At 42.2% G+C, this 27,870-nt stretch overlaps 1 protein-coding gene across 1 annotated transcript in view; it reads left to right on the top strand.

Moving 5' to 3' along the window:
• mtbp (MDM2 binding protein) overlaps positions 1 to 27,870 on the top strand; it is a 74,770-nt gene that overhangs the window by 31,233 nt on the left and 15,667 nt on the right. The window contains exons 12-17 of the mRNA XM_055634715.1: positions 6,986 to 7,153; positions 14,219 to 14,332; positions 16,628 to 16,792; positions 18,211 to 18,304; positions 22,345 to 22,503; positions 23,407 to 23,502. Coding sequence (XP_055490690.1) covers positions 6,986 to 7,153; positions 14,219 to 14,332; positions 16,628 to 16,792; positions 18,211 to 18,304; positions 22,345 to 22,503; positions 23,407 to 23,502 — 796 coding nt within the window. The remainder of the gene's footprint in view (positions 1 to 6,985; positions 7,154 to 14,218; positions 14,333 to 16,627; positions 16,793 to 18,210; positions 18,305 to 22,344; positions 22,504 to 23,406; positions 23,503 to 27,870) is intronic.

Consider the following 27,870-nt stretch of genomic DNA (forward strand, 5'->3'; position numbering starts at 1 on the left):
ATTCCAGCTAAGTGACCAATGTAGACACTTAACTGTGCTCAGCCACCTTTCCTTAACAACAGAATTACATTGCCTTAAATAGGGTTTTTTGTCCCCTGAGCACATTCCACAGACATTAGTCATGGTCAGAGGTACAGGAAAAGGTTTCCACAGAATGCATCACATCAAAGGCCTTTTGTTTACATGGTACAAGATATACTAAAAACATTGGCCATTTGCTTTATTGCCTCTTGCTTCAAAGATGTGACCAGCTATGTCTCTCTTCCTCTATCGCATCCTCCCCCATAAACATTGGTAATTTGGTTTATGGCATCTTACTTCAAAGATATCTCTAGCTTCTCTCTGTCACTTCCTCACTTGGGAGACAATGTTATAGGATTTATTATCTCACACACCCGCAACCTAAGGCAAGCCTAATTTGAGACTAAATATAAGCTGTAAGCTAGCCCAGAAGTCAATTTAATATCTTCTTATATTTTTAACTAAAATTCGGTTTCATCACAAGTAACCAATGTGGGCGGGCGGACGGAGACAGGGTGTCGGTCTATCATGGTTTAGTTCAGTGGGCTACTCCTATTTTTTAAATTATTATAGGCTACTTATTCTTGATGCTAGATTGATGGCATCTTATAGTACACGTAATGTCCTTAAATTATAAAGAAGTGTGATTATGGGTTTCAGGGTTTGGCAGAATCTCTGAGATACTGTAAATCTGCTGGATTCCCACATGTTTAGAGCTTTTGAAAACTATTATATTATTGATCTTTTTTTAAATGGTCTAATACTTTTGTAGCTTGTTGGATCTTGGTAGGAACTATTTTAATGTCTTACTTATTGTAGATGTATGTGCAGGGTAAAAAACTAGCCAGTAAGTGCCCTGGAGTCCCTTTAGAAACATAGAAACATAGAAATTAGGTGCAGGAGTAGGCCATTCGGCCCTTCGAGCCTGCACCACCATTCAATATGATCATGGCTGATCATCCAACTCAGTATCCCGTACCTGCCTTCTCTCCATACCCCCTGATCCCCTTAGCCACAAGGGCCACATCTAACTCCCTCTTAAATATAGCCAATGAAGTGGCCTCACCTACCCTCTGTGGCAGAGAGTTCCAGAGATTCACCACTCTCTGTGTGAAAAAAGTTCCTCTCATCTCGGTTTTAAAGGATTTCCCCCTTATCCTCAAGCTGTGACCCCTTGTCCTGGACTTCCCCAACATCGGGAACAACCTTCCTGCATCTAGCCTGTCCAACCCCTTAAGAATTTTGTAAGTTTCTATAAGATCCCCTCTCAATCTTCTAAATTCTTGAGAGTATAAACCAAGTCTATCCAGTCTTTCTTCATAAGACAGTCCTGACATCCCAGGAACCAGTCTGGTGAACCTTCTCTGCACTACCTCTATGGCAATAATGTCCTTCCTCTGATTTGGAGACCAAAACTGTACGCAATACTCCAGGTGTGGTCTCACCAAGACCCTGTACAACTGCAGTAGAACCTCTCTGCTCCTATACTCAAATCCTTTTGCAATGAAGGATGACGTTATGATTTACATTACCTTACATCATATTTATGAATTACTTTACCTAAGAAAGTTAATAAAACCTCTTATGCTGTGAGTGGCTAGAATCTGAAACGCACTGCTAGGGAGATAGTGGAGGTAGCTTCATTTGTGGCATTCAGCGTGGAACGGGGTAAACAAATTGCAGAGCTATGAGGGGAGGGCAAGAGAATAAGACTAGCTGGATTGCTCTTGTATCAACCCACCATGGGGCTAATGGGTCAATTGCCCTTCGTCCATTCTTATTCCATAAATGAATGGTAAGTAAGTAATCACCATGTATTACAAATGGAATTTGCACAATTTGCCACAAAACATCAGATTCTTTTGCATTTCAGCTACTGCTTCGAGTCAATGTTGATTACTGGAGGTAAATTGTGATGGTAAATTTTCAATGACATCTTACAATCTGATTCATCTTTGTTACCTTTCCAAAGATAAAAATACAGATAATTTCACGCTGTTTTAAACTGCTTTTCTATCAAGATCCTGCAACAAAAATGGGTTATTTACAGTTTGTGACTAATGCTCTTTATTCATCTAGTTTCTGGTACTTTAAATCATAGTCAGGCAATGAGGTATACAGCATGTAGAGAGATCGTTTGGCCCAAGTCTGGCCTGGTCATCAACTGCCCATTTATACCAATCCCACTTAGAAACATAGAAAATAGGTGCAGGAGTAGGCCATTTGGCCCTTCGAGCCTGCACCGCCATTCAATATGATCATGGCTGATCATCCAACTCAGTATCGCGTACCTGCCTTCTCTCCATACCCTCTGATCCCCTTAGCCACAAGGGCCACATCTAACTCCCTCTTAAACTCCCTCCCTCACATTCCCATCAACTCCTACCATTCTCCTACACTTGGGACAATTTACAGCATTCATTTAACCCAGGAATTTTTGGAATGTGGGAGGGAAAGAAAAGACCCAGAGGAAACTCATGCAGTCACAGGGTGAATGTGTAAACCACACGCACACACATCACTGGAGCTGAGGCAGATTCTCCACTATCTCTGCTACCATGATGCCCACTGCCAGATTTGTGATGGCAAAGAACTTCCCATTCTATTGTGTCTTAAAAGTAATAAGACACCTTGAGGCGGTTTGCAGGAGTGTATCAAACAACAAAGGAACTTGGGCATTTACATGGGTAGGAAAGGTATAGAGAGATATGGCCAAATGTGGGCAAATGAGACTGGGTCAAATGGGGAACTTTGGTCATCTGTTCCTGTTCTCCAGAGATGCTGCTTGACCCGCTGAGTTACTCCAGCATTTTGTGTCTATCTTTGTTGTAAACCAGTATCTGCATTTCCTTCTTACACATGAAGAGACGGAGCATTAGGCATAGAATGCAGATGTTGGAAATCTGAAAAGAAAAGCAGAAAATGCTGGAAACATTTGGCAGCATTTGTGAAAGGGTGATTCAGGTCTAAGAGGATGACTCTGGTTTCCCTTTCTAGAAATGCTGCCTGACCAGCTGAATGGTTTTATTTCAGAGTTTAAGGCCTTGGCTGTTGAAGGCATTGTTGTCAGTCAAGGAGTAATTAAGTTCACAGAAGCAAAAGTGGTGAATTGATGGTCTGGAGAGTCTTGGATGTTTGTGGGGCTGGAGGAGATATCAAAAAAGGATAATCAAAAGAGAAAAATCAACTGTAACTGCATAATTTCACAATTTAACTGTTCTAAGATACCTGTAAATTTGATTTGCATTTCAGAAGGAATAACCCATTAGCATTCATTGTGAAGAATAATGCACACAATTATTTGTAGGCATGGAGTCCTGCTCTTGCATTTTAATTTTTTCCTGTGAATTAATTTTTTCCAGTTCCTTTTATCACTTGCAGAACACTGATTCTTGTCACGATATCAAATCACTAAATTAATTTCCCCTTTTAAATCTTGATGCAGTTGTGCAAGAAGCTTCAAATGTGTTAATGGAAATTAAATTGCATTTTAAATAGATTATTATTTGGGTTTGGAGCATAGAGATAGGAAAGAAAAATCTAAAAATGGTGTCCAGTGAATTTCAATGTAACCTTCACAAATAAGTGTTGGTGAGTGTCCATATACTTGTATTCTGAATAACCCGTGACCCTTTTCATCATATTTTAGCTCTTCATTTTAACCTGACTTAAAAATTCCTTTTAGCACACTGTCAAATATTTGGGTTGGAGAAAAGCAAGTCTTTGTGCTCTGCTCTAAAAATAGCCTTCAACTAACTTGGTTTGATTTATTTGCATTAACTTTCTTAAGATATAGCTAAATATTTTTCTGGAGTAAACTGACAATTTCTCCAAAGACTTAAGGAGAAATTGAATATTCCTGCATTGTTTGTGTGTTTGCCCAGAATAACAGACTACTGACTGACATCTACTATAAACCCACTGACTCCCATGACTATCTGGACTACACTTCTTCCCACCCTGATTCCTGGAAGGACTCTATCCCCTACTCCCAATTCCCCCATCTACGTCGCATCTGCACCCAGGATGAGGTGTTCCAAACCAGGGCATCGGAGATGTCCTCATTCTTTAGGGAACGGGATTTCCCCTCTTCGACTAGATGAGGCTCTCACCAGGGTCTCCTCTATATCCCGTAGCTCCGCTCTCACTCCCCATCTCCCCCACTCGTAACAAGATCAGAGTCCCCCTTGTCCTCACCTTCCACCAACCATCCATCACATACAACAGATAATACACCGACATTTTCGCCACCTCCAACGGGATCCCACCACTGGCCATATCTTCCCCTGTCCTCCCCTTTTGGCTTTCCGCAGAGATCACTCCCTCCGTAACTCCCTGGTCAATTTGTCCCTTCCCAACTGCAGGAAATGCTACACTTGTCGCTTTACCTCCCTGCTCGACTCCATCCAAGGACCCAAGCAGTCTTTCCAGGTGAGGCAGAGCTTCACCTGCACCTCCTCCAACCTCATCTATTGCATCCGCTGTTCTGGGTGTCAACTGCTCTACATCTGTGAGACCAAGCGTAGGCTTGGCGATCGCTTCGCCCAACACCTCCGCTCAGTTCTCAATAACCGACCTGATCTCCCGGTGGCTCAGCACTTCAACTCCCCCTCTCAATCTGAATCCGACCTTTCTGTTCTGGGCCTTCTCCATGGCCAGAGTGAGGCCCACTGTAAATTGGAGGAGCAGCACCGCAAATTTTGCTTGGGTAGTTTACACCCCAGTGGTATAAACATTGCCTTCTCCAATTTCAGGCAGTCCTTGCTTTCTCCCTCCTTCCCCTCCCCTTCCCAGCTCTCCCACAGCCTACTGTCTCCGCCTTCTCCTTTCTTCTTCCCGTCCCCCCCACTCTGACATCAGTCTGAAGAAGGGTCTTGACCCGAAACGTCACCTATTCCTTTGCTCCATAGATGCTGCCTCACCTGCTGAGTTTCTCTAGCATTTTTGTCTACCTTCAATCATTATTGGGCACTCATGGGAGGGGTCCAGACACAGACTGCCATCCCACTAATTAAGCTTTATACTTAGTTTTTATCTTCTAGCCTCTGTGCCAGACCCTTCTACCATTGTGCACCCCCTTTTAATTCCCACCACTCATTTGGCCCAACAGCAGTTTGTTTTGCACCTCTAATGGTGCCAATCTCAGCAGCACTAGCCTCAGGACTCAATTAGTTATTGGTATGCTGCTTATATAATCACAGCACACCTGTTGGGCGGCACTATAATTTTTAGGCTAGTGAATCCATGGTAGAATGAGTCAAATCATCAGTCCTAATGTGGGTCAGTACATGAACATCTGTTTTACATGTTGAACATCTGGCCAGTAAAGTTTAAGAGCACGGGTATGACCCAAAGTTCACTGTAGTTGACCCCTACCTTTAATTGCCTAATTCTTTATGACTTGTCTTGTGTTCATTATTTTGGATCTGTAAAGCAATTTAAAATAATAATTTCAATGAATCTGATGATTTTAAAAATGTAATGTAAGTTAATCTTGATGCAATCATATTTAATGGGATACAATTACTGCTTTCAACTTTGTTTCAATACTGATGCTTTAAATGTCACCCAAAAAGTGATCTCTGTGCCCCTGTTTCAAGATTCTTTACATAACTAGATGTATTTTGCATGCTAATTGATTACCATGCATATACATGATCACTTGTCAGAACCAAGTGATGATTTTGTTTCAATTGCAAGTGCGAGCAGTACTCGGACTGGGCTGTGTAGAGTTGAGGAGACCTTGGCACATCATCATGGCCTATCCAGTTGGGCAGTAAAGCTCTACTGGCAGGTACTCCATTGGGAGCCTTGCAGAGCTGATTTACCACAGTAGGAGACCCTGCTGTGGGCACAATGGAGCAGAGCTATTGTCCTGGACCACTGTGCCACTGTACTTTCCCCTGTAGCCGCAGGAGATGCAACATCTGTCCCCATACCTCCTCCATCGATTCTGTCCATGGAACCTGACAGTCCTTTCTGGCGAGGCAGGGGTTCACTTGCACCTCCTCCAACCTCATTTACTGTATCTGCTGTTCCAGATGGAGCATCCTATATATCGGCGAGAGCAAGTGTAGGCTCGGTGGCGGTTTCGCGGAACACCTCCGCTCAGCCCACTTAGGCCTACGTGATCTCCCGATTCCTAAACACTTTAACAATTCTCCCACCCATTCCAATTCTGCCCTTTCTGTTTTAAACCTCCTCCACTGCAGAGTGATGCCCAATGCAAACTGGAGGAAAACACATATTTCGCTTGGGCAGCTTATAACACAGTGGTATGAATTTTGACTACTCTGTTTGTAACCCTTTCTTTAACTCTCCATACCTCCCCCACCCTAGTTCGATGACTAGTTTCACTATCCTTCTGGTTAATTGTACTGATTGTATACTTCCTTGCCACCTTCCCCTCAGCTGGCAATTCTCTGATTTCATAAAATACTATGGAAAGCTAACAAAAACAATCAAACGATTTATAGCATAGTTGTGGGATGCATCATAAAAAACAATGCTTAATGGTGTTCTGTGACACCCTAGTTCGATCATGACTAGTTTCTGGTTAATTGTAACCTTCCCCTCAGCTGGCAATTCTCTGATTTCATAAAATACTATGGAAAGCTAACAAAAACAATCAAACAATTTATAGCATAGTTGTGGGATGCATCATAAAAAAACAATGCTTAATGTGTTCTGTGACACCTGGTTATGCAATCCTCGATCACCTCGACACGGGAGAAGAGAACAAGGACGAGCTGAGACTTCTGCCTTCCATCACAGTGAGGAGGTGTTTGGGGATTCACTGTGATGGATGTTTGTGTGAAACTGCTAATTGTGTGTTATGTTTATTTTACTGTTATGACTGCAGGGAACGACATTGCGTTCAAACCTCTGTTTGTTTGAATGACAATAAAGGCAATTTGTATTTGTATTTCAGCTTCATTGTGTTCTAATTCTTGTTTATTTCCAGTTCCAGAGATTGAGTTGAAAGGAGAGATGTCTGGTTATTACCTGTTGGTTCAGAATGACGGCCAAGGAGGCTGCAAGGCAATCCTGATCCATTCAGCCAATCAGATAAATGGGGCTGCTGCTGTAGCCATAGTGAATGGGATGTTGAAAAAGGCTGAAGGCATAGAAGGTGAGCACAACACAAATCACATCTTACTTTTTAGATTAAATTGGAATTCTGTAGCAACAACATATGACCCTTCTGTTGCACTATTAAAACAAAGTATGAAAGGGGGCGTAGTGGTAGAGTTGCTGCCTTACAGCGCTAAGGACCTGAGTTTGATTGTGACTATGGGTGCTGTCTGTACGGAGTTTGTACGCTCTCCCTGTGACCATGTGTATTTTCCCTGGGTGCGCCACATCCCAGAGATGTACAGGTTTGTAGGTTAATTTGCTTTGGTAAGATTGTAAATTGTCCTTAGTGTGTTGGATAATGTTAATGTATGGGGAGATCACTGGATTTAGTGGGCCGAAGGGCCTGTTTCTGGGCTGTATCTCCGAAGTCTAAAAGTCTATTTAAAAATGCTGCTTTTTCAGCAGGAAATAAATGGGAGAAAAGACTGTAGAAAATGAATAGTACCAATTGTTACTCAGAGAGTGGTAGCGGTGTGGAATGAGCTTCCAGTGGAAGTGGTGGCAGCAGGTTCGTTGGTATCATTTAAAAATAAATTGGATAGGCATATGGATGAGAAGAGAATGGAGGGTTATGGTATGAGTGCAGGCAGGTGGGACTAAGGGAAAAAAGTTGTTCGGCACGGACTTGTAGGGCCGAGATGGCCTGTTTCCGTGCTGTAATTGTTATATGGTTATATGGTTAATTGTACAGAAGGTGGAGCACTATTACAGACTTCTCCGCTGAACAAATATAGACTGTTAGAAGTGCTCAGCAGATCAGGCAGCATACTTGGGGAGAGAAACAGAAGATGTTTTGAATCAAAAACCTTTCATCAGAATTACAAAGTGGGACGACAGGCACATTTTTAAGTTGCACAGATGGGAAAATGGAGAGTATAGTGTCTTTATATGCGTAGACCAAGTTTGACGAGGTAACAGGCAGTTTAAAAAACTTGTTAGAACAAAATGATTTTTTTTTAAACTGTCAGATTGACACCAAAGTACAGTTACATCTGTAGGAACCACAATTCAAGTACATTGCGTGATTATTTGCGAGGGATAGGTGTATAGACCCCACTGCTAACAAATTCCTTTTAACATGTACACTGTGATCGGCTCGATTGTAATTATGTGTAGTCTTTCCTCTGATTGGTTAGCAGGCGACAAAGCGTTACACGTGACCATAAACTAAACTTCGGTACACGTGACATTAAACTAAACTAACTTAAAAAAAAACTGGAGCCACGAGGACTTGGAAATGAACCAAGGTTTCAATGACATACAGAGGTCAGGTCAGATGGATATATCAACTTGTAAAAGTTTCAGCTTGTCATTCCAACACTCTAATCCCCAGCTACAGCTGCAAACATACACATAGTAAGTCAAGAGTCAAGAGAGTTTTATTGTCATGTATCCCAGATAGGACAATGAAATTCTTGCTTGCTGCAGCACAACAGAATATGTAAACATAATACAGAACAGGAGATAAAAGTTCAGTGTGTCTATATACCATAGACCATACATGTACACAATAAATAAATAGGTAAAGTGCAATAGGCTGTTATAGTTCAGAATTTGTTTGATGGCGTGTTTATTAATAGCCTGATGGCTGTGGGAAAGAAGCTGTTCCTGAACTTGGATGTTCCAGTTTTCAAGCTCCTGTACCTTCTTTCCGATGGCAATGAAGAGATGAGTGTGTGGCCAGGATGGTGTGGGTCTTTGATGATGTTGGCAGCCTTTTTGAGGCAGCGACTTTGATGGTGGGAAGGTCAGAGCTGATGATGGACTGAGCAGTGGTCACAACTTTCTGCATTATTTCCGCTCCTGGACGTTCAAGTTATTGAACCAAGCCACGATGCAACCAGTCAGCATGCTCTCTACTGTGCACCTGTAGAAGTTCGAGCGAGTCCCCTTTGACATACCAACTCTCCGAAATCTTCTCAGTAAGTAGAGGCACTGATGTGTTTAAGAGGGAACTGCAGATGCTGGAGAATCGAAGGTTACACAAAAAAGCTGGAGAAACTGATGTGCCTTCTTTATGATTGCATCAGTGTGCTGGGACCAGGAAAGATCTTTGGAAAAATGCACGAGAAGGACTTTGAAGTTCTTGACCCTTTCCACCATCATCCCGTTGATATAAACGGGATTATGGGTCCCCATCCTACCCTTTCCAAAGTTTCGTCCCACAACTGTGGTGTCGTCAGCGAACTTAATGATGGAGTTCGCACTATGTCCGGCTACACAGTCATGAGTATAGAGTGAGTACAGCAGGGGGCTGAGCATGCAGCCTTGAAGTGCTCCCGTGCTGATTGTTATTGAGGCTGACACATTTCCACCAATACGGACAGGCTGTGGTCTATGGATGAGGAAGCCGAGGATCCAATTGCAGAGGGATGTGCATAGAGACCCAGATCTGTGAGCTTGGTAACCTGCTTGGAGGGGATGATTGTAATAAACGCCCAGCGTTCGTCTATGAATAACAGCGTGACTTATAGTTTTTGCTGTCCAAGTGGTCCAGTGCGGAGAGCCAGTGAGATCGCATCCACCGTTGACCTGTTGTGGCGGTAAGCGAACTGCAGTGGGTCGAGGTTCTTGTCGAGGTAGTAGTTGATATGCACCATAATCAACCTCTCAAAGCACTTCATCACCACTGACGTTAGTGCCACTGGTCGATAGTCATTGAGGCACGTCATCTTGCTCTTCTTGGGCACCGGTATTATTGATGCCCTTTTAAAGCAGGTGGGAACCTCAGACTTCAGAAGTGAGAGGTTGAAAATGTCCGTAAAAAACTCCAGCCAGTTGGTCCGCACAAGTCAGCGATACTATCATTTGACACTATTGCAGACTTTCCCTCTGTTCGCTCCATTCCTCCATTTCTCTGCTAATCCAAACATGCAAATTTTCTCATTTTTGAACGTGATGAAAGGTCTTTGATGTGAAATATTGATTCTGTGCTTCTCCTCATTACCTGATCTGCTGAGTATTTGTTTGGCATTTTTTTGTTCCGATTGCTATTCCATTGAATCAGAATCAGAATTGTTTATTGTCATTTGAACATAAGTTCAAACGAAATTGATCCAGTATCCCTTTGCATTAATAGTTCTTGATTCAGACAGATGTATTGTTAAATCTTGATTGTACATAGAAAATGTAATTTTCCATTTGGGTGAAATTGTGTCAACACGGGATAACTTTGGAAAAGCACTATGAAACAGCTCGTGCAGCTGCTTTCCAGATTCAATCTTGACCTGGAGTAGAGTCTTTGTGGAGTTTACACCTTTTTGTGGGTTTCCTCTTTATGGTTTATTTCCTCCCATAACCAAAAGAGATGTGGGCTTGTAGGTGAATTGTCCATTATAAATTACATATTGTGTGTAGGTGAGTTGTAAAATCTAGGGGGAATTGATGGGAAATGTTACCGAATAAAAAGGAATAAGTGCAGGCTGGTGCTTGATGGATGGCATGGATTCTGTGAGCTGCAGGGCCTGTTTCCACTGTGTGATTTGAGTAGGAAGTGGCAGCAAAAAATGTAGTTTGCCTTTGCTTCTGGGACAAATCATTCATGTCCTCTGGTCAAAAGTTATTTGCAGTTATTGAACTGATTTTAAATGGAGTTTTGACATTGATGGTTATATGATCGTAGTATCTGACGAATGGAACTAAATGTTTTCTTTAGAAATGCATTTGGCTCTATTTATGTAGCTGTATTGATTGATTCAAAATGAAAAATAAACCTTTTTCTTCGTGGAGAAAATCATATTTTATTTTTTCACTCTCCCCACTACCGATTCTCAAATGAAAGGAAGAATCAAAGGATTATATAAGACCCGCTCAATGTCCTTGAACTGGCTTATGCAGTTTTAAAGTTAAAACGTATTACGAAGAAAGGTTCTCCTGGCGATTCACAAACTGCATCCATATCCAAACCTATTAAATGGCATTTTCCTTGCCAAAGGCTTTTCGACCTTTTGTATCTTTACCCCCTCTTGAATTGCACCCTGTACTGATCAACCCCATGTTTTACTTCACTGCAAACATCATACAAGCATGAGATAATCTTTGTATAGCTAATGTATAATGAAATTGAATTACTTGTTAAATGGATTGGTTTGCATCTCTGTACGTATTTATTGAATTAGCTCAGGAGTATAAACTTGCACATTGAAGCATATCGTGAATTATTCCCTCTGTTTGGCCATTTGAGGAATTTTGAAGAAGAAACAGACATTTTGTCCTTACACTTTGTTGAAGCTTTCCTAATGCAGAATTAGTCTACATCATACATTATTTCAATTTATGTTGCAAATGTGTACACCATTGACTGACTAATAAGCCTGTTAGTTCATGCTTTTGATTTTCATTTATATACAATCTGAGTTTATAAAGTATTTACATCTGAATGTGAGCATGATTGGATTATAATAGACTTGTGAGTTAATTGTTGCTTGGCATGATGCCAAGTTGACAAACTGTTCAATGATGCATGTACAAGGGTGCTGAGAAGACTGTAATTATTGGATTTTACAGTGCTGAATCATTGGGTAATCTGAGAGTGTTTAAAATAAATATAGTTACAGCTTCAGTGAGACGAGTGCAGAAACTTTATCTCGTTTCACAAAACCTGAGGCAAAACATCATTTAAAAGCTTTTACCCTTGGATTACAGGTAACATGTTTGTAAAGTCCCTGAATTTGTTTTCTTTCTCACTCGTTTTAATCCTCCTCCATTTCTGAATGGCTGCCAACTCTTGAAGGCTCTATTACTGACATCGTCTCACAAGGGCCAGTAGTAATTACCTCCAGTTGTGTGTTCTTGCAGTACCTTCAATGCTTTTTGACTGTGGAGCTTATTGGAGGTAACCCACTCACCTCACTTGCCACCCTTTCATCTTCCCTCTGGGTGGTCCAGAGGCATTGGTTCAATTTTAGATGCCCCGTTCTTGTCCACTACTAGGAACAATATTTAATACTATTGAAAAATGTATTAAAAGAGAGGGGGAATGTAGAATGGAGAGGTATGGGACTAGTCTTTGATACAGAGTTGTGGGGGGCTGGAACACACTTGGGTGTGATGGTGGAGACAGATACGATAGTGGTGTCTAAGTGGGTGTTAGATAGGCACATGGAAGTGCAGGGAATAGGGATATGGATTAAGTTCAAGCAGGTGGGATCTGTTTAACGTGGCATCATCTTCGGCACAAACATTGTGGGCCAAAGGGCCCTTTTCCTGTGGTAACATGCATCATCCGTCCTAAATTCCTTGAAGGAAGCTAAGACAATCGCATTTCATGATAATCACAGGAGATTAGCTTTAGGTCGAGGTTTACTCAATTACTTTGAATTTTAATTTCCCATCTGCTGTGCTGCTGTTGCATCCTTATTTCCAGAAGATCAGTCATGCATGTTTATGGGTGCAACTGCAGTTAGTCACAATGCTTTTCTTGTGCATCCATTGAGCTAATCAGTTCATATTTTAAGATTATTTACTGTTCTTCAATCTGAAATTCATGCAATACTATTTATTAGAAATCAGTCAAAATACTCAGCAGATTGTGCAATGTCTGAGGAGAGATGCCGTCTCCCAGTATTCCCAGCAACTTCTCTTGTTATTTCAGAATACCAGTGTTTTGTAATGCTTGTTAAAGCCCGCTGGGAACAATTTCTCAAGGCTTGAGAAAGTTGTGCTGCTTTGCTGACAGGTAGTTCACACATAACCCACATCCTGGTGAATCACAGCTTAGTTCCACTGGTGGTTAGTTTAGCTTCTGGGTGGAGCTTTGAAGAGTAACTCAATAACAACAAGAGTACAATGGGATGAGGAAAGAGGTTGTGAAATTTCACCATCAACAGCACATGATCTTCAGCTAATTTTGTATTCACCCCAGTTGATGCAAATAATTTACCCATCCTTTTTTCTCCAAAGATGCTGCCTGACCCGCTGGAGTTACTCTCGCACTTTGTGTCTATTTTTGACAGAAAATTATTAATACTTGTTGACTTATTCCTTTGCCAGTTTCAATATTTCAGTCTTTTGATCAAAGTTTAAAAAATATATGGTAGATTCATCAAACTCTTCATCTGTAAATTAAGAATACATTTATAATTGTTGTTTGGGAGTCTTTTTTTTAAGTTCTACTGAAATCCTCAATTGATCATGTCAAGAGAGTTTACTCAAGAGAGTTTATTGTCATGTGTCCCAGATAGGATGCTGCAACACAACAGAATATTGTAAGCATAAATACAGAACAGTTCAGTGTGTCTATATAGCATAGACCATATATATACACGTAAATAAACAGATAAAGTGCAATAGACTGTTATAGTTCAGAGTTTGTTTGATGGCAGGTTTAATAGCCTGATGGCCGTGGGGAAGCAGCAGTTCCTGAACCTGGATGTACCAGTTTTCAGGTTCCTGTACCTTCTACCGGATGGCAGCAGAGTGATGAGTGTGTGGCCAGAATAGTGTTGGCAGCCTTTTTGAGGCAGCGACTGCGATAGATCCCTTCGATGATGGGGACGTCAGAGCCGATGATGGGCTGGGCAGTTGTCACAACTTCCTGCATTCTTTTCCGCTCCTGGACGTTCAAGTTACCGAACCTAGCCACGATGCAACCAGTCAATATGCTCTCCACTGTGCACCTGTAGAAGTTCGAGAAAGACCTCCTTAAACCTTCTCAGGAAGTAGAGGCACTGTTGTGCTTTCTTTATGATTGCATCAGTGTTCTGGGACCAGGAAAGATCTTCGGAAATATGCACAACTAGGAATTTGAAGTATTTTTCCACCATTGATATAAACGGGATTGTGGGTCCCTATCCTACCCCTTCCAAAGTCCACAATCAGTTCCTTGGTTTTGCTGGTGTTGAGAGCCAGGTTGTTGTGCTGGCACCATTTGGTCTATCGGTCGATCTCGCTTCTATACTCTGACTCATCACCATCAGTGATTCGTGTGCTGGGACCAAGAAAGATATGTTGCATTATGTCACATTATGTTACTAATGCTACATTAATTGACCATGCGATAATTTTATTGTGATAGCTTCTGGCAGCTGCTTTATTCACTAAACTACGTTATACAATACAGGGTGTGGTGTTGAAGAGCTTCTCGGGGCAATGCCTTACCTGACTGGTGATCAACTTGTAAACAGAGAGAAGAAACTGGCTCAAATTCAAACTCTTGCTTTAAAGGAGTTTCTGAGTAAGTTTTACAACATATTGCATAGTTTCTCTGAACTATTATGGTTATAGTATTACTGTTATTAATTTATTGTATTGGTAACTGTGATATATTTATTTGTTTATTGTGTTAAGCTGCAGCAGGTAGGAATTTCATTGTTTCGTTGCCAGTGCATATGACTATTAAACTCTTTTGACTCTTAAATCCTATGATCACCCAGCAAACAATTGTGCCTAAATCTATCATCATACAGTGATATTTACATTTTTGATCAGACACGGCTTGGTTGCATTTCACCTTTGAATCGTGTAGAAAGAAGGAGGCCATTCAACTCACCATACTTGTGCACAAAGATCTTTGCTTATGCCTTTCCTTGAAATACATCTTCAATCAATCCTGCTCTCCAAACAATCCCGGTTAATTCCCAGATCTTGCTTTTTCCTCCATTCCCACTTTTTTTTTTTTCATGTATTTAATCAGTTCCCTTTTACAAGTCCCTGTGAATCTGTTTCCAATCTCTATAGCAGCATGTTCTGCATTGCAACCTGGTGCTACGTAAAATAAAACCATTCTATTCAAATTCCTCTGGTTCTTTCCTTGGTACACGTGGCAATAAACTAAACTAACTAACTAACTAGTAACTTTTTTCTCCCCTCTGGTCACTGGTACTACTGCCACTTACAATAAAGGGCCTGTCCCATTTGGCGAATTCTTACAGCGACTGCCGGCATCATTGACTGATGTATCAGGTCACCGAAAACGTCGTGGCATGATGACGTATTGACGCACGGTGTTCCCTCAGAGGTCTAACTTTTTTGTCGCCGCTGGAATCCCGTCGGACAGGCCCTGGAATGACCACTATTTACTCAATCAGAAGTCCCTACAATTTGCCACCTTTCCGTTAAATCTCCCCTATTTCTTTGTCTGGTCTGAAGAGACCAACCCCAGCGTCTGTAGTCTCTTCACAAAACTTGAAGTCCCTCATCTCTGGTTCCAATGTAGTAAAGATCCTCTCCAAAACCTGGAGTCTTCGCCAGCAAGTGAACCATAGCTGGTCTAATTAGTGATTTATAGGGGGGGTTGCATGTAAGGTCATCGGGTCAAAGGCCGTGACGCACGGAGCAGCTCAATCCATGTGGAGGACATGGCAGCTTCCGGCACACACTGTTAACACACGGAACGCGTACCTTCTTACCTGTTAAAACCCGCCAAAATTGTCATTTTTTGTGCTATAAATATTTGTGAGTGCTGTCATTGAAAGCGGGAAGGTTTGCTCTGAACCCGAGCACCAAGGTGTAAGCGGCCGAAGGAGCACATCCCTCTGGAAAGCCCCCACACTTCCCCCCCCCCGGGTCAGCCCTGTCTGGCCACGGTTGCCCTCCGCCTCATCTCCCCCTGTGGGCTGCACTATCACGGGGCTGTGGGTCGGTAGCGCCCACACACGGTGCCGGGGTGGAGCGGGGTCGAGGCTGAGGTCGGAGCGGGGCTGGATGAGGTGCGACCGCGGCTCCCGGCAACGTTAGCTGCAGCAGAGTTGGGGACGGTCTGCTCCCTCCGCCCACCCACAGTCACTGCAACGACACCCGACCACTTCCTCTATTCCCCCTCTCCCCCCCGACCCCCTGCTCCTCCTCCCCCCCCCCCCCCCACGGGGATAGACAGCCTGGGGTCCGCGGGTGTGCAACCAGTCCGGATGCTGGGCTAGAAGAAGCGCCCACTGTGCTGAAAGCCATAGTAAATGCTTACCTACAATTCACCGCGTGTCCTCCAGTTGCCGTTGCATGGCAACAGTACGGGTCACGGGTCATGACCTCGACCGCGTGCAACCCCCCTATTAAGCGTTCACAGCCCCGGGGTTTGCGGTTGCTTTAGGGAAGTCACAGTTAAATTCCCTAACATGCAATGCGTTAGAACAGGATTTGATGTGCCATGAGAAGTTGTGTATAATATTCTGATGTGAGTAAGATTGCTTCTGAAGTTTTGCAATGTAGTCAAATATCATGAAGCTACTGCAATTAATACAGTTTAATTTAAAAAAAAACACCGTATCATCCTAGTGTTGTATCCTGGAATTTGAATGTATAATATAATCTCCAAAATTTAGCAACCAACCATGGAATATAATTGCTAAACTTTTCTGCAATTTTTGAATGTGTGTGAAGCAATCACACCATTTCCATTTAGTTTCCAAGGCAAGGTTTGTTCCATGCCGACAGACACTAATTATGTATTGAAATGGAATGATTAAACAAATATGTGTTTTTTTTTGCCATGTCTTAGCTTTGCTTTACCTTTAGCTTTGTATTATTTTCACAGAAAGAAAGCAGATAAGCCAAAAATGTTCATCCATTCCAGTCAATGAGCTGAAGGCATTGTTAACTTTAGCAAGAAAACAGTATTTTAGCCAGTTTGGCAGTAACCTGCTAAGTGATAATTTAGTCAGCGTATGTAGAAACCAACAGGAAGCTGTTACATTTACAGGTAAGATACCTAGTGTGGATGTTAACTGTCGGTTGGTGGGGGCTGGGTGGGAAGGCATGGGGGTTACTTTAGAGGATGCAGATTTATTCATCTGTTTATATTAGAATCACACTTTGCTCATTCTAAAACGAATAAAATGCTCATAGTATCATTAAATGATTTTCTATCTTAAAAGATCAAGTAAATGTGAAGACAATTTGTTTCTTAGGAATGTCCCTGCAAGTAACTTGATATGGTAGGAGATTGTTCTGACAAAAATAGCAGGAGTAGGCCATTCCCTCTTCCATTCATTAGCTATTCCTTCATTGCAATGTCATTTTTCAAATGCAAGGGCTATATGAAAGAGTCAGAACTTGTGACCAAGGTTCAGCAATGTATTAGAAATATATTTCAAGCACACAATATCCCTAGAAGACACAAATTGCCGAAGATGGATTGTTCCAGTTTAAACAATATCCCTATCTGTTTAAAACTAAGGGAATGCACTTAAAGCAACCAAAGAAGCACTGAGTTTCAGAAAAATATCATTACCACAGTGTAAAATATGATATTTACTTCCAAAGGGAAAGTTAAATTCATGCAACTTGTAACATTAGAGTTAAAAAAAATCCACAACGATAAAATAGGTAAGGCCTGAAAAGTGCAGAGAGAAAGCGAAGTAATGTTATTTATTTCTTAACTTACAATTGGACACTAGATTGCATATGAAATCTATTTGAAGAATGCCACAACTAAATTTGTGATAGGAAAGAAAACATTGGCAGACGCCAAGAGAAACCAATTGGATTAAAACCATTACTTTATATGAAGACAAATTCAAAAAATAATATACTGATCTTGCAATCTAATTTTAACTTTAATATATTAATATGCTGTTGTATATTTGATCTGTGCTGAGTTTTGACTTTTTGCCAACTTTTATTCGATATGATTATTCCTCACTGAATTCTCAACAGGCTGATACATATTTTCTTGCGTCTCTGCTTTTCATTAATTAAGGTGTGTAATAAATAAAAACAATCAAATACGAATAGCTTACCTTTTCCATTTAATCCAAGGAAAGATTTAAACAAATTATTGAATGAACATCATTTACATTACTTCAATATCTTTGCCCTGAAGTGCAATTCTCGTCAAGATCTCATACTGACTGTTCATTCCTCTCCAGACTTGCATCTCAGCTTGCCTCCTCTGCTGCATTGAATATCTATGACTCTGTAACCTCTCCGTGCCATTTATGTGCATAATTTTCAGGAAATCATTACCTCAAATTATTTATGAACCAATTCTTTGGGTCTTCACTTGTCAGTCCTCTGATCTAAAAGATGTCTTCTGCTTCAGTGCAAATGATCATCTTCCCTTTTTGCATTTCCAAAACACTTTCATTATGTGAACATTCATTTTGATCTTTCATCTAGAAAGAAATATCTCAAATCTAAGCCCTTCACAGTGGCCTGAAAGAAGTGTTCTTCAAAACTATGAAAACCTTGAGCGCATCAGACAGAAAAGCAGGTGAGATATGTTTATAATATATTGTCATCGATGTCAGTCGGCTCAGTCTCATACACAACATTGAATTTTCCAACGAAAACAGGAATAGGCTAATTTCCTCTAATATTTCGCAGCTTTTGGCAGGTTCTAGCATTTCCAATCAATCTGATTTCATGAAACTCCGTTGCTGAGGATTAAACAAAAATTCCAGCACAGTTTACATTTGAATTCAGCATCCAAAATCCGGTAGGCGGCGCGGCTCTGGCCAGCAGCGGCCTCTGCAGCCTGTCCGCGTTTTATTATTTTTTGTCTGTGTTTTTACTCCGATTTTTGTTCCCATTTTATGTTCACCCACCCTTTGTGTCCAGGGATGCTGCCTGGGTGGGAGTTGGGAGGGGGGGGGTGCCTTTTGAATCTCTCCCTGCACTGGAGACCCGACCTTTTCTCGTCGGGAACTCAGGTGTCGTTGAGGCCGCAACGAGGAGCGGCCTCCAACGGGAAGAAGCCGGGGACTCTGGTGCTACTCACCGTCGCCGTCGCGGGGCTGGCCGAGTCCAGAGCGGGTGGAGCGGTGGAGGAGCGCTGCTGCCGCTGCCGCTGCCGCTGCCGCTGCCGCTGACTGCTGATGCGAAGGCTGCTACTTTGTTTCTGCGGACGGCGGCACCGGTGAGCATAAAGCGGATCCCTGGAGGGAGACCGCTTTATTTAAAGCTCCTGCAACGGCGAATTATCCAAGTATCCTGTGTTGGACGGGGTTGAAGAGCTCCTGGAGCGGGGCCTGACACCACTGCCCCGCGCGGCTGGAATGGCCGCGGGACTTTGCGAGCGCACACCGGGGGCTCCAACACCAAGACCCGGTGTGCGACCTCGCACCACCCGGCGTGGCTTTAATGGCCGCGGGACAATCGCCATCGCCAGCCGGGGGCTTTGACTTTGACTGACATCGGGGGGGGAGAGTGCAGTGGAGAGATAAGTTTTTTTTGGCCTTCCATCACAGCTATGTGATGGATGTTTATGTAAAATGTAATTATGTTGTGTCTGGGGTCTATTTGTGTGTAATGTATGGCTGCAGAAACGGCATTTCGTTTGGACCTCCAGGGGTCCAAATAACAATTAAATTGACTCTTGACTCTTGACAAAATACAGCATGTGGTTGAAGATTGCCCCAGGAAATTATACAATAGTGTTGTACATCTGAGTCGGGCAGCATCCCTGGAGAAAACAGAGGGGGGACATTTCGGGTTAGGACCTTTCTTCAGACTCCGACCCGACCCGTTCCCACCCGAAGCTTCACCCACCCTTTATCTCCAGGGATGCTGCCTGATCCGCTGAGTTACTCCAGCACTTTGTGCCTATCTTCAGTATGAACCAGCATTGGCAGTTTCTTCCTACACACAGTGTTGTGCATGTATTTGCAGAACTTTAGTTATTGCATCTCATTAAGGACTTGAGTTTATCATAAATAATTACTTTATCAAAGATAATCAGTCAATTTTTTGAGTAGTTTCCCATGAGTTAGTTCCCATCACTCATTTGTACAATACTGTAAACATAATGTAATAATAGGATCTGTTGTGAATACTTATCATTTGTACTGGTATATGTAGATAGACTGGTCATGCATGCTTGGGTTATTTTGTTATGGAGCCTATTATTCATGTATTGTGAGCACAAAGCATTTGATATAAATTTCTTGATTTATGTGGGAGTGGATTATTTAAAGTTGTTGGAATGGAGTTTAATTTTATACAAGTATCCCAATGTCTTGGACATGTGTGTGAAATGTTTACAAATGGAGGGGAGATGGGAAATGTGGAAAATGGCACAAAGTGAAACTTGTTTCAAATTGCTTATTGGTGTGTTAAATCTAATCGTGTGATATATTGAGATATTAAATGTTCTTGACGAGCATTGAGTATAATATAAAGTGCTGGAGGAACTCAGCGAGCCAGGCAGCATTTGTGGAGGGCTGTCATTTGGGGTTGGGGCGCTTCTTCAGCCTGGACTAGGGGAGAGAAAGCTGGTAAAGAGAGGAGGGGATGGAGCAAAGCCTGGCAAGTAATAGATGGATGCAGGTAAGGTAGGAGTGATGGGTGGAGTAGGAGATAAGGCTAGAGGTGAAAAGGAGACAAAAGGATGTCAGATAAGGGAAGAAATAGGAGGAATGAAATGTAAACCAGAATGGATTACGGTATTACATAGTTGGCACCTAAAATTAGGTGCCACTGTACTGTTTTGTGCTGTATTAACTTCTAATAAAATAAACAACAAAAAAAAAAAGAAAAATAAAAAAAGAAATGTAAACCCAGAATGAGGTATGTGGGTAGAAAGTGACAGGGTGGAGGGGAATGATGGGATTAAGGAGGAAACATGGGACTCAGTTATGGGAGATGAGCATACAGAGGAGGGTGATAAAAGCAGGGTGACCAATATTGTGGAAGAAGATGGGAGTAATGTGCTGTCATTGAAAGCGGGAAGGTTTGCTCTGAACCCGAGCACCAAGGTGTAAGCGGGTGCATTAAGGTACATTAGGGTAGGGTGGTCACCGGGGAAAGAAAAGAGAGGGGATTGGGGAAGGTATTACTTGAAATTAGAGAATTCAACGTTCATACCCTTGGGTTGTAAGCTACCCACGTGGAATATACTGTGCTATTCTTCTAGTTTAAATGTGTCCTTGCCATGGCAATAGAGGAGGCCAAGATCGGAAAGGTTGGTATGGGAATGGGAAGGGGAGTTAAAATTGTTGACAGTCGGGAATTCCAGGTGGACAACGCACAAGTGATTGGTGAAACGGTCACCTCGTCTACGTTTGGTCTCACCGATGTAAAGAAGGCCATTGATATATTTTTGGACACTAGTGTCAGGAAAATTGGCAGCATCTATGGATGCATCAGCTGGGTTCTTGTGGGAAAATATTGTCTGTATTTTGGAACAATGTGATAAGCTCAAGGTTAATTGTTACAAATTAATTTGTATAAAAGCACACAGAAAGTACCACATACAATATTGACCTGATTTTACACTGTACAAAATTGTTACTTTGCATCAGTGTGAACGTTAGTAAATGTTTCATTTCTTGATTCTTGGCCTCTGCCACAGAAATGTGGACTGGATGCAATATGTTCTTTTGTTGAAATTGAGAAAAAACACACATCTGACATCTTTGAACCAAATTTTATAGAAAAGTCACAGGCTGGATTTTTACTGACTCTTATCCCAATGTTTCTCCCAATTAAAGCAAGTAAACCATATAACGTTTTTAACACTGTGTCTACTTGTGGTACTACATTCAGGGATCTATGGACTTGGACCCCAAAATACCACTATAAATGTTGTTAATGGTCCTGCTATTATGTACATATCTTGCCCTTACATTTGACCTTCCTAAGTGCAGCTCTTCACACTTACCCAGATGCCCTCCATCTTCTATTTCTCCACCCATACGTGTAACTAATGTATATCCTGCAGTATCTATTGACAGCCTTTTGCGATATCTGCTACTCTACCAATTTTTGTGTCACCTGCATACTTACTAACCAACTGATCTACATTTTAGCCCATGTCATTTATACATATCACAAGCAACAGAGATTCCAGTAATAATTCCTGTGGAACACCACTGGACATTGGTCTCCAGCCTGAATGATATCCTCCCACCTTTATGGGTAAGCCAATTCCAAATCGAAACTACCAAATCATCGTGGATCCCAGCCAGCTTAATCATTTGGATCAGCCTACCATGCCAAATGCCTTACTAAGTCCATATAGATGGCATCCACAGACCTACCCTCATCAATCCCTTTGTCACCTTTATAAAAAATAAAAAAAAGAAATGACCTGCCTGGACAAAGCCACGCTGGCTGTCCCTAGTTAGCCCAATCTCTTGCAAAACGGATTCTCCCTCAGAATCCTCTCCAGTCGCTTCCCAGTGATTAATGAACTAGCCCATCATTTTCTGGATTATCTCAATTTTCCTTCATAACGGAGCAACTTTGGCTACATTGAACTGCAGGACATTTTTTGCTGGAATGTTTAATTTCTGACCTTACCTTTGCATCCAGGGTTGACTCCATATTGGCAAGGTCATCTGACAAGCTCTTGGGACTCAAGGGTAGCCAAAGAGGACTTCCAATTCAGCTTGATGCCAAGGAACTGCTGAAGTATTTTACACCAGAGGGTTTCCCCATTGCTGAGCTCCCACCTTTAGCAATACAGAGAGGGTAAGCTGATCTTATTTTTCCTTTGAGGTTCTGAGATGGGGTTTGAGGAGAAAGAGGAAGGATTGTGCGTAAACAAATAACGATAAAGATCAGCTAAAATTCAGAATGGCTGAAGGACCTGCAGTTATGGTAAACGGTTCCATTAGTTTGGAGCAGGAGAAATGTTTATTATTTTAAGTATTAGCTGCTCAATGGTCAGCATTAGGAGAAATGGAAGGGGAAATACATTGCTGGTGAGGTTACAAAACACCAGTTTGATTGTTAGCTTTTGTGGCATGCTGCCATCATCACACTGAGTGACACAATAGTGTAAGTGGAGATGTTTAGATGTTCACTTTTGTCTGTCAACATTTTAACATGTGACCCGCCCCTCTAATATTTTCACATAAACTGGGTTTATAATTCATAAATAACTGACCTTTTATGAGACTTATCAGAACTTAAGATGATTACTGTATAATGATGAAAGTCTATCAACCACACTGAAATATTTTATGGTCTAGTTAGAATAGCAAAACAAAAACTAAACAAAATACTGTTTTTGAAGTAAAAGATGAAATGGGGTTATGTCAAGCTAAAGGGAATGGATGACATTTCGGTTCGAGACTCTTCATCAGACTAGATTCAGGGGAAAGAGAAACGAGAGTTATAGAAGGTGATGTGGAGATATAGAACAAATGAATGCAAGATATGCAACATCCTCTCTCGCTGACCCCCCTCTGATTCCTCCTGCTCTCCGACTTTTTAATATATTTTTCATTCGATTGTATAATTTAAAATTAATTTTCTAGTTCTTTGTTTCTACTGCTCAGTTATTTCATTTATTATGATTGAAGAATTTCTTGAAAAATATTGTGACAAATCTTGATGCTGTTACGTTTTTATAAACTTCTTCCATCTCAGTGAAAACAAGTTTGTACTGACCCCAGAGATGACCATACAGAAGCTGAAAGGCCTGCCTTTCGAGAAAGCAACTGCATGTCATTACCATGGAGTTGAGTAAGTATGATGTACCAAAACCCCGCAAGTAATTTAACATGTTAGTAAGAAGAAGTCACATCCTAACTTCCACCGGAACGTCTCCTGCAGCACCAGAGGATCAAACACTCTTGGCCATTTCTACTCAACCATCAAAGATACCTATTGCTCCATTCCTCGTGCTTATTTTGGACCACCTGGCTGTGCTCCTCTTTCCTGTGTACAGGCATTAACTGAAAAACGCAGCTCCAGAGGTGAGGATTGTATAGAGTTGGTTAAGAGAAGCAGAGAAGCGACTTCACTACTGTTTTGCATCCGTTAACGCCAATGGACCCTCACTAATATGCCACAGTTGTAACCGACTTCATAAGGAAATCAGTAGAGTAGTGTGATCCTGTCAAGGCCATCCAAGTGTTCCCTAACCAGAAGCCTTGGTTCAACCAGGATGTCCTTAATTTACCGAGGATCCATATCGTAGGTATTCTGATCCTATTTCCTACAAGGGGAAACCAAGTAGTAGCTCAAGTGACAGCAATGCTTTCTACGGTCATTTTCAAAAAGAGATCAATGTACCATCTTGGGCGCCCACAGGTCAAGATGACACTGTGAGTTCATAGCAAAAGGACTTGAGTATAGGAGCAGGGAGGTTCTACTGCAGATGTACAGGGTCTTGGTGAGACCACACCTGGAATATTGGGTACAGTTTTGGGCTCCTAATCTGAGGAAGGACATTCTTCAGATTCAGATTCAGATTCAGATTCAATTTTAATTGTCATTGTCAGTGTACAGTACAGAGACAACGAAATGCATTTAGCATCTCCCTTGAAGAGCGACATAGCAAACGACTGCCATAGAGGGAGTGCTTGCCATAGAGGGAGTGCAGAGAAGGGTCACCAGACTGATTCCTGGGATGTCAGGACTTTCATATGAAGAAAGACTGGATAGACTCGGCTTGTACTCGCTAGAATTTAGAAGATTGAGAGGGGGATCTTATAGAAACGTACAAAATTCTTAAGGGGTTGGACAAGCTAGATGCAGGAAGATTGTTCCCGATGTTGGGGAAGTCCAGAACAAGGGGTCACAGTTTAAGGATAAAGGGGAAATCTTTTAGGACTGAAATGAGAAAAACTTATTTTACACAGAGAGTGGTGAATCTCTGGAACTCTCTGCCACAGAATGTAGTTGAGGCCAGTTCATTGGCTATATTTAAGAGGGAGTTAGATGTGGCCCTTGTGGTAAAGGGATCAGGGGGTATGGAGAGAAGGCAGGTACAGGATACTGAGTTGGATGATCAGCCATGATCATATTGAATGGCGGTGCAGGCTCGAAGGGCCGAATGGCCCACTCCTGCACCTATTTTCTATGTTTCAGTCACTGCTCTACTCTCTCAATACCCATGACAGTATTAGCTAGACACGATAAAATGATCTTTAAATTTACTGACGATACCACCATTGTTGGACAAGTAATGGGCAATGGTGAGTATCTGATTGATAATCTGATTGAATCTCAACATTGTCAAAAAGAAGGAGCTGGTTGATGATTAGATACACACCATCCTAGCCATGCTCGCATCTCGCATCAGAAGGTGCAGGAGAATGAGAATGGTGACCTCCAGGTTCAAGAACAGCTTCTTCCCAGCAACTATCAGGCTCTTGATCCACACTGTACAGCTCTAACCACAACCCTACCTCAGCAACAATCCTCTATGGTTGTTGTTTTGGTTGAACACCAATTTTGATTTTGCACTATTCTGGTCCAGCTATCTAACTCCCTCTTAAATTTAGCCAATGAACTGGCCTCAACTATTTCTGTGGCCGAGAGTTCCAGAGATTCACACATCTCTGTGTGAAAAAAGCTCTTCTCATCTCGGTTTTAATGGATTTCCCCTTTCCCACTAGGCAACCTGTGACCCCTTGTCCTGGACTTCCCCAACATCGGGAACAAACTTCCTGCATCTTGCCTGTCCAACCCCTTAAGAATTTTGTAAGTTTCTATAAGATACCCTCTCAAACTTCTAAATTCTAGAGAGTATAAACCAAGTCTATCCAGTCTTTCTTCATAAGACAGTCCTGACATTCCAGGAATCAGTCTGGTGAACCGTCAACGTTGCAAATTTCCCTATGATGTGCAATAAGTCGCCTGTAAAGGTCCTCAATTGGAGACCAAAACTGTAATACGCAATTCTCCTAGGTTCTGGTGTTCACCATTGGGCCTATACAACTGCAGTAGAACCTCTCTGGGACACTCCATAACTGATAGAACCTTTTGCAATGAAAATGCTAGTAGATACCATTCAATGCCAGATAAATACTAGGGCTGCACCTGCAGATGCCTACAATCAATGGCTGGTGTACGGCTCCAAGGGTCGTCCCAGGTCTCGCTGCATCTCCCCCTTTCCCAATCGGCCACCATGCTCGCATCTTGCTGCTTTCATCAGGAAGAAGGTGCAGGAGAATGAGAACGGTGACCTCCAGGTTCAAGAACAGCTTCTTCTCCGGGAGCAATTATCAGTGCTCTTGATCGGACACTGTACATTTCTAACCACACGCACTACCCCAGCAACTTTTCCTCTATGGATGTTGTTTTTGGTATAACACCCATTTTGATTTTGCACTATATGGTCCAGCTCTCTAGCATTCCCTGATTATTGATTCTCAGTATGAATTGAAGGGTATATTTATGATAGTCATTATTGTGTTTTGTCCTGTAAAGCTGCCTGCAAGGAAAAACTGTAATTGTTTGTGTTGCCAAATAAATATGACAATTATAGTAGGGGTTGTCCCACTAGGCAACCTTGACAGGCGACTGCTGGCACTCGGCAACCAGAAAGACACTACGACTCTTTGGAGACCTCTCACAACCTTAGGAGACCTCTCGACCATACAGGCGACCCCTAGCGACATGTCGCAGGTGACCTCTCATGACTATAGGAGACCTCTAACGAACATACAGCATGTATGGTGAACCCACCAGTGGTGAGAGCTCTCCTATGGTCGTGAGAGGTCTCCAAAGAGTCGTAGCGTCTTTCTGGTCAACACGCTGAATTTTCAACGTTGAAAATTTCGGCGACCTATGATGGGTGCCGGCAGTCGCCTGTAAAGGTCGCGTAAGTGGGACAGGCCCCTAATACTCTTAATTCTTGCTATATTCTTTAAGTGTTCAGCATTGGGCATATACTTACTGTCCACAAGTTGTCCCTTGTCCCTCACCCCTCGACTCCGATAAGAACCAAAGCAATCGTTCCAGGTGCGAAGAGGTTTACCTAACCAAACTTCCAACCCAGATAAATGTGTAGCTGCTCTAGATGTCAGCAACTGCATATCGGTGAGACCAAGCGGAGGTTGGGCTCCACTTTTCGCCGATTTTCCGTCGCTTTTTGTAATATCTTCCATTCATTTGGCTCTATACTCTCTCTCTCCCCTTCCCTTTCCCCCCGATTCTCAGTCTGAAGAAGGGTCTCGACCTGAAATGTCCCCTATTCCTTTTCTCCAGGGATGCTGCCTGGCCAGCTGAGTTACTCCAGCTTGTTTGTGAATGCCAAATAAATCATCCACTTGATAGTAGGGGTTTTATATTTCTGGCTTTTGGGTCTCTGCTTCTGTGTTATGATCATCCCTTGCACAATTTGGAGCATTCGTGCCCGGGTTCCCTTTTACTACATAGCAGTAGAAAGTGACCATGTTTCTGGTACCAACTTGTTCTCTTCTTGTAATGTGCTCAATAGCTTGAAGGAGTTGCAGGAAACACATGACTGCAACAAACATATTGACTATGTCTGTTTTTCCCTCTTAAACATCAGAACAACTCATAGTTACCTTTCCCGTCTCTAGGTCATGTAAGATGCAAAAGAGTATTTTGCACATCGCCAAAAAGCTTAATACTTGATGGAAATAAAAGTGAGAGACCAGAAGATGTCTATGTGACCGATTACTCCCCAGAAAATATTTGCCACATTGCACTTCATTTCAGATCCTGAAAATGCAATATTTACCATCTGCCACTTGCGTTTGCACAAAACATGACTTTCTATTGCCTCCTGTGGCAGACCATATACATTCTCCATGCTTTGTGCATGTTCCATTTGAATTTCCTTCACCTTCTCTCCTCTGATTGTAGAATTGTTTAATGGTACATTTATAGAATGTGAAAATATACAATGATAATCACTGGAAGATCGAAGGTACACAAAAATGCGGGAGAAACTCAGCGGGTGCAGCAGCATCTGTGGAGGGAAGGAAATAGGTGATGCTTCGGACCAAAACCCTTCTTCAGACTGTTGGGGGGGGGGGGGAGAAGGAAGGAAAAAGGGAGGAGGAGGAGCCCGAGGGCGGGGGGATGGGAGGAGACAGCTAGAGGGTTAAGGAAGGGGATCCGTTTCTGCTGAGT

The sequence above is a fragment of the Leucoraja erinacea genome, chromosome 4, assembly GCF_028641065.1.
Source record: "Leucoraja erinacea ecotype New England chromosome 4, Leri_hhj_1, whole genome shotgun sequence".
In the NCBI taxonomy this organism is placed as follows: Eukaryota; Metazoa; Chordata; class Chondrichthyes; order Rajiformes; family Rajidae; genus Leucoraja; species Leucoraja erinaceus.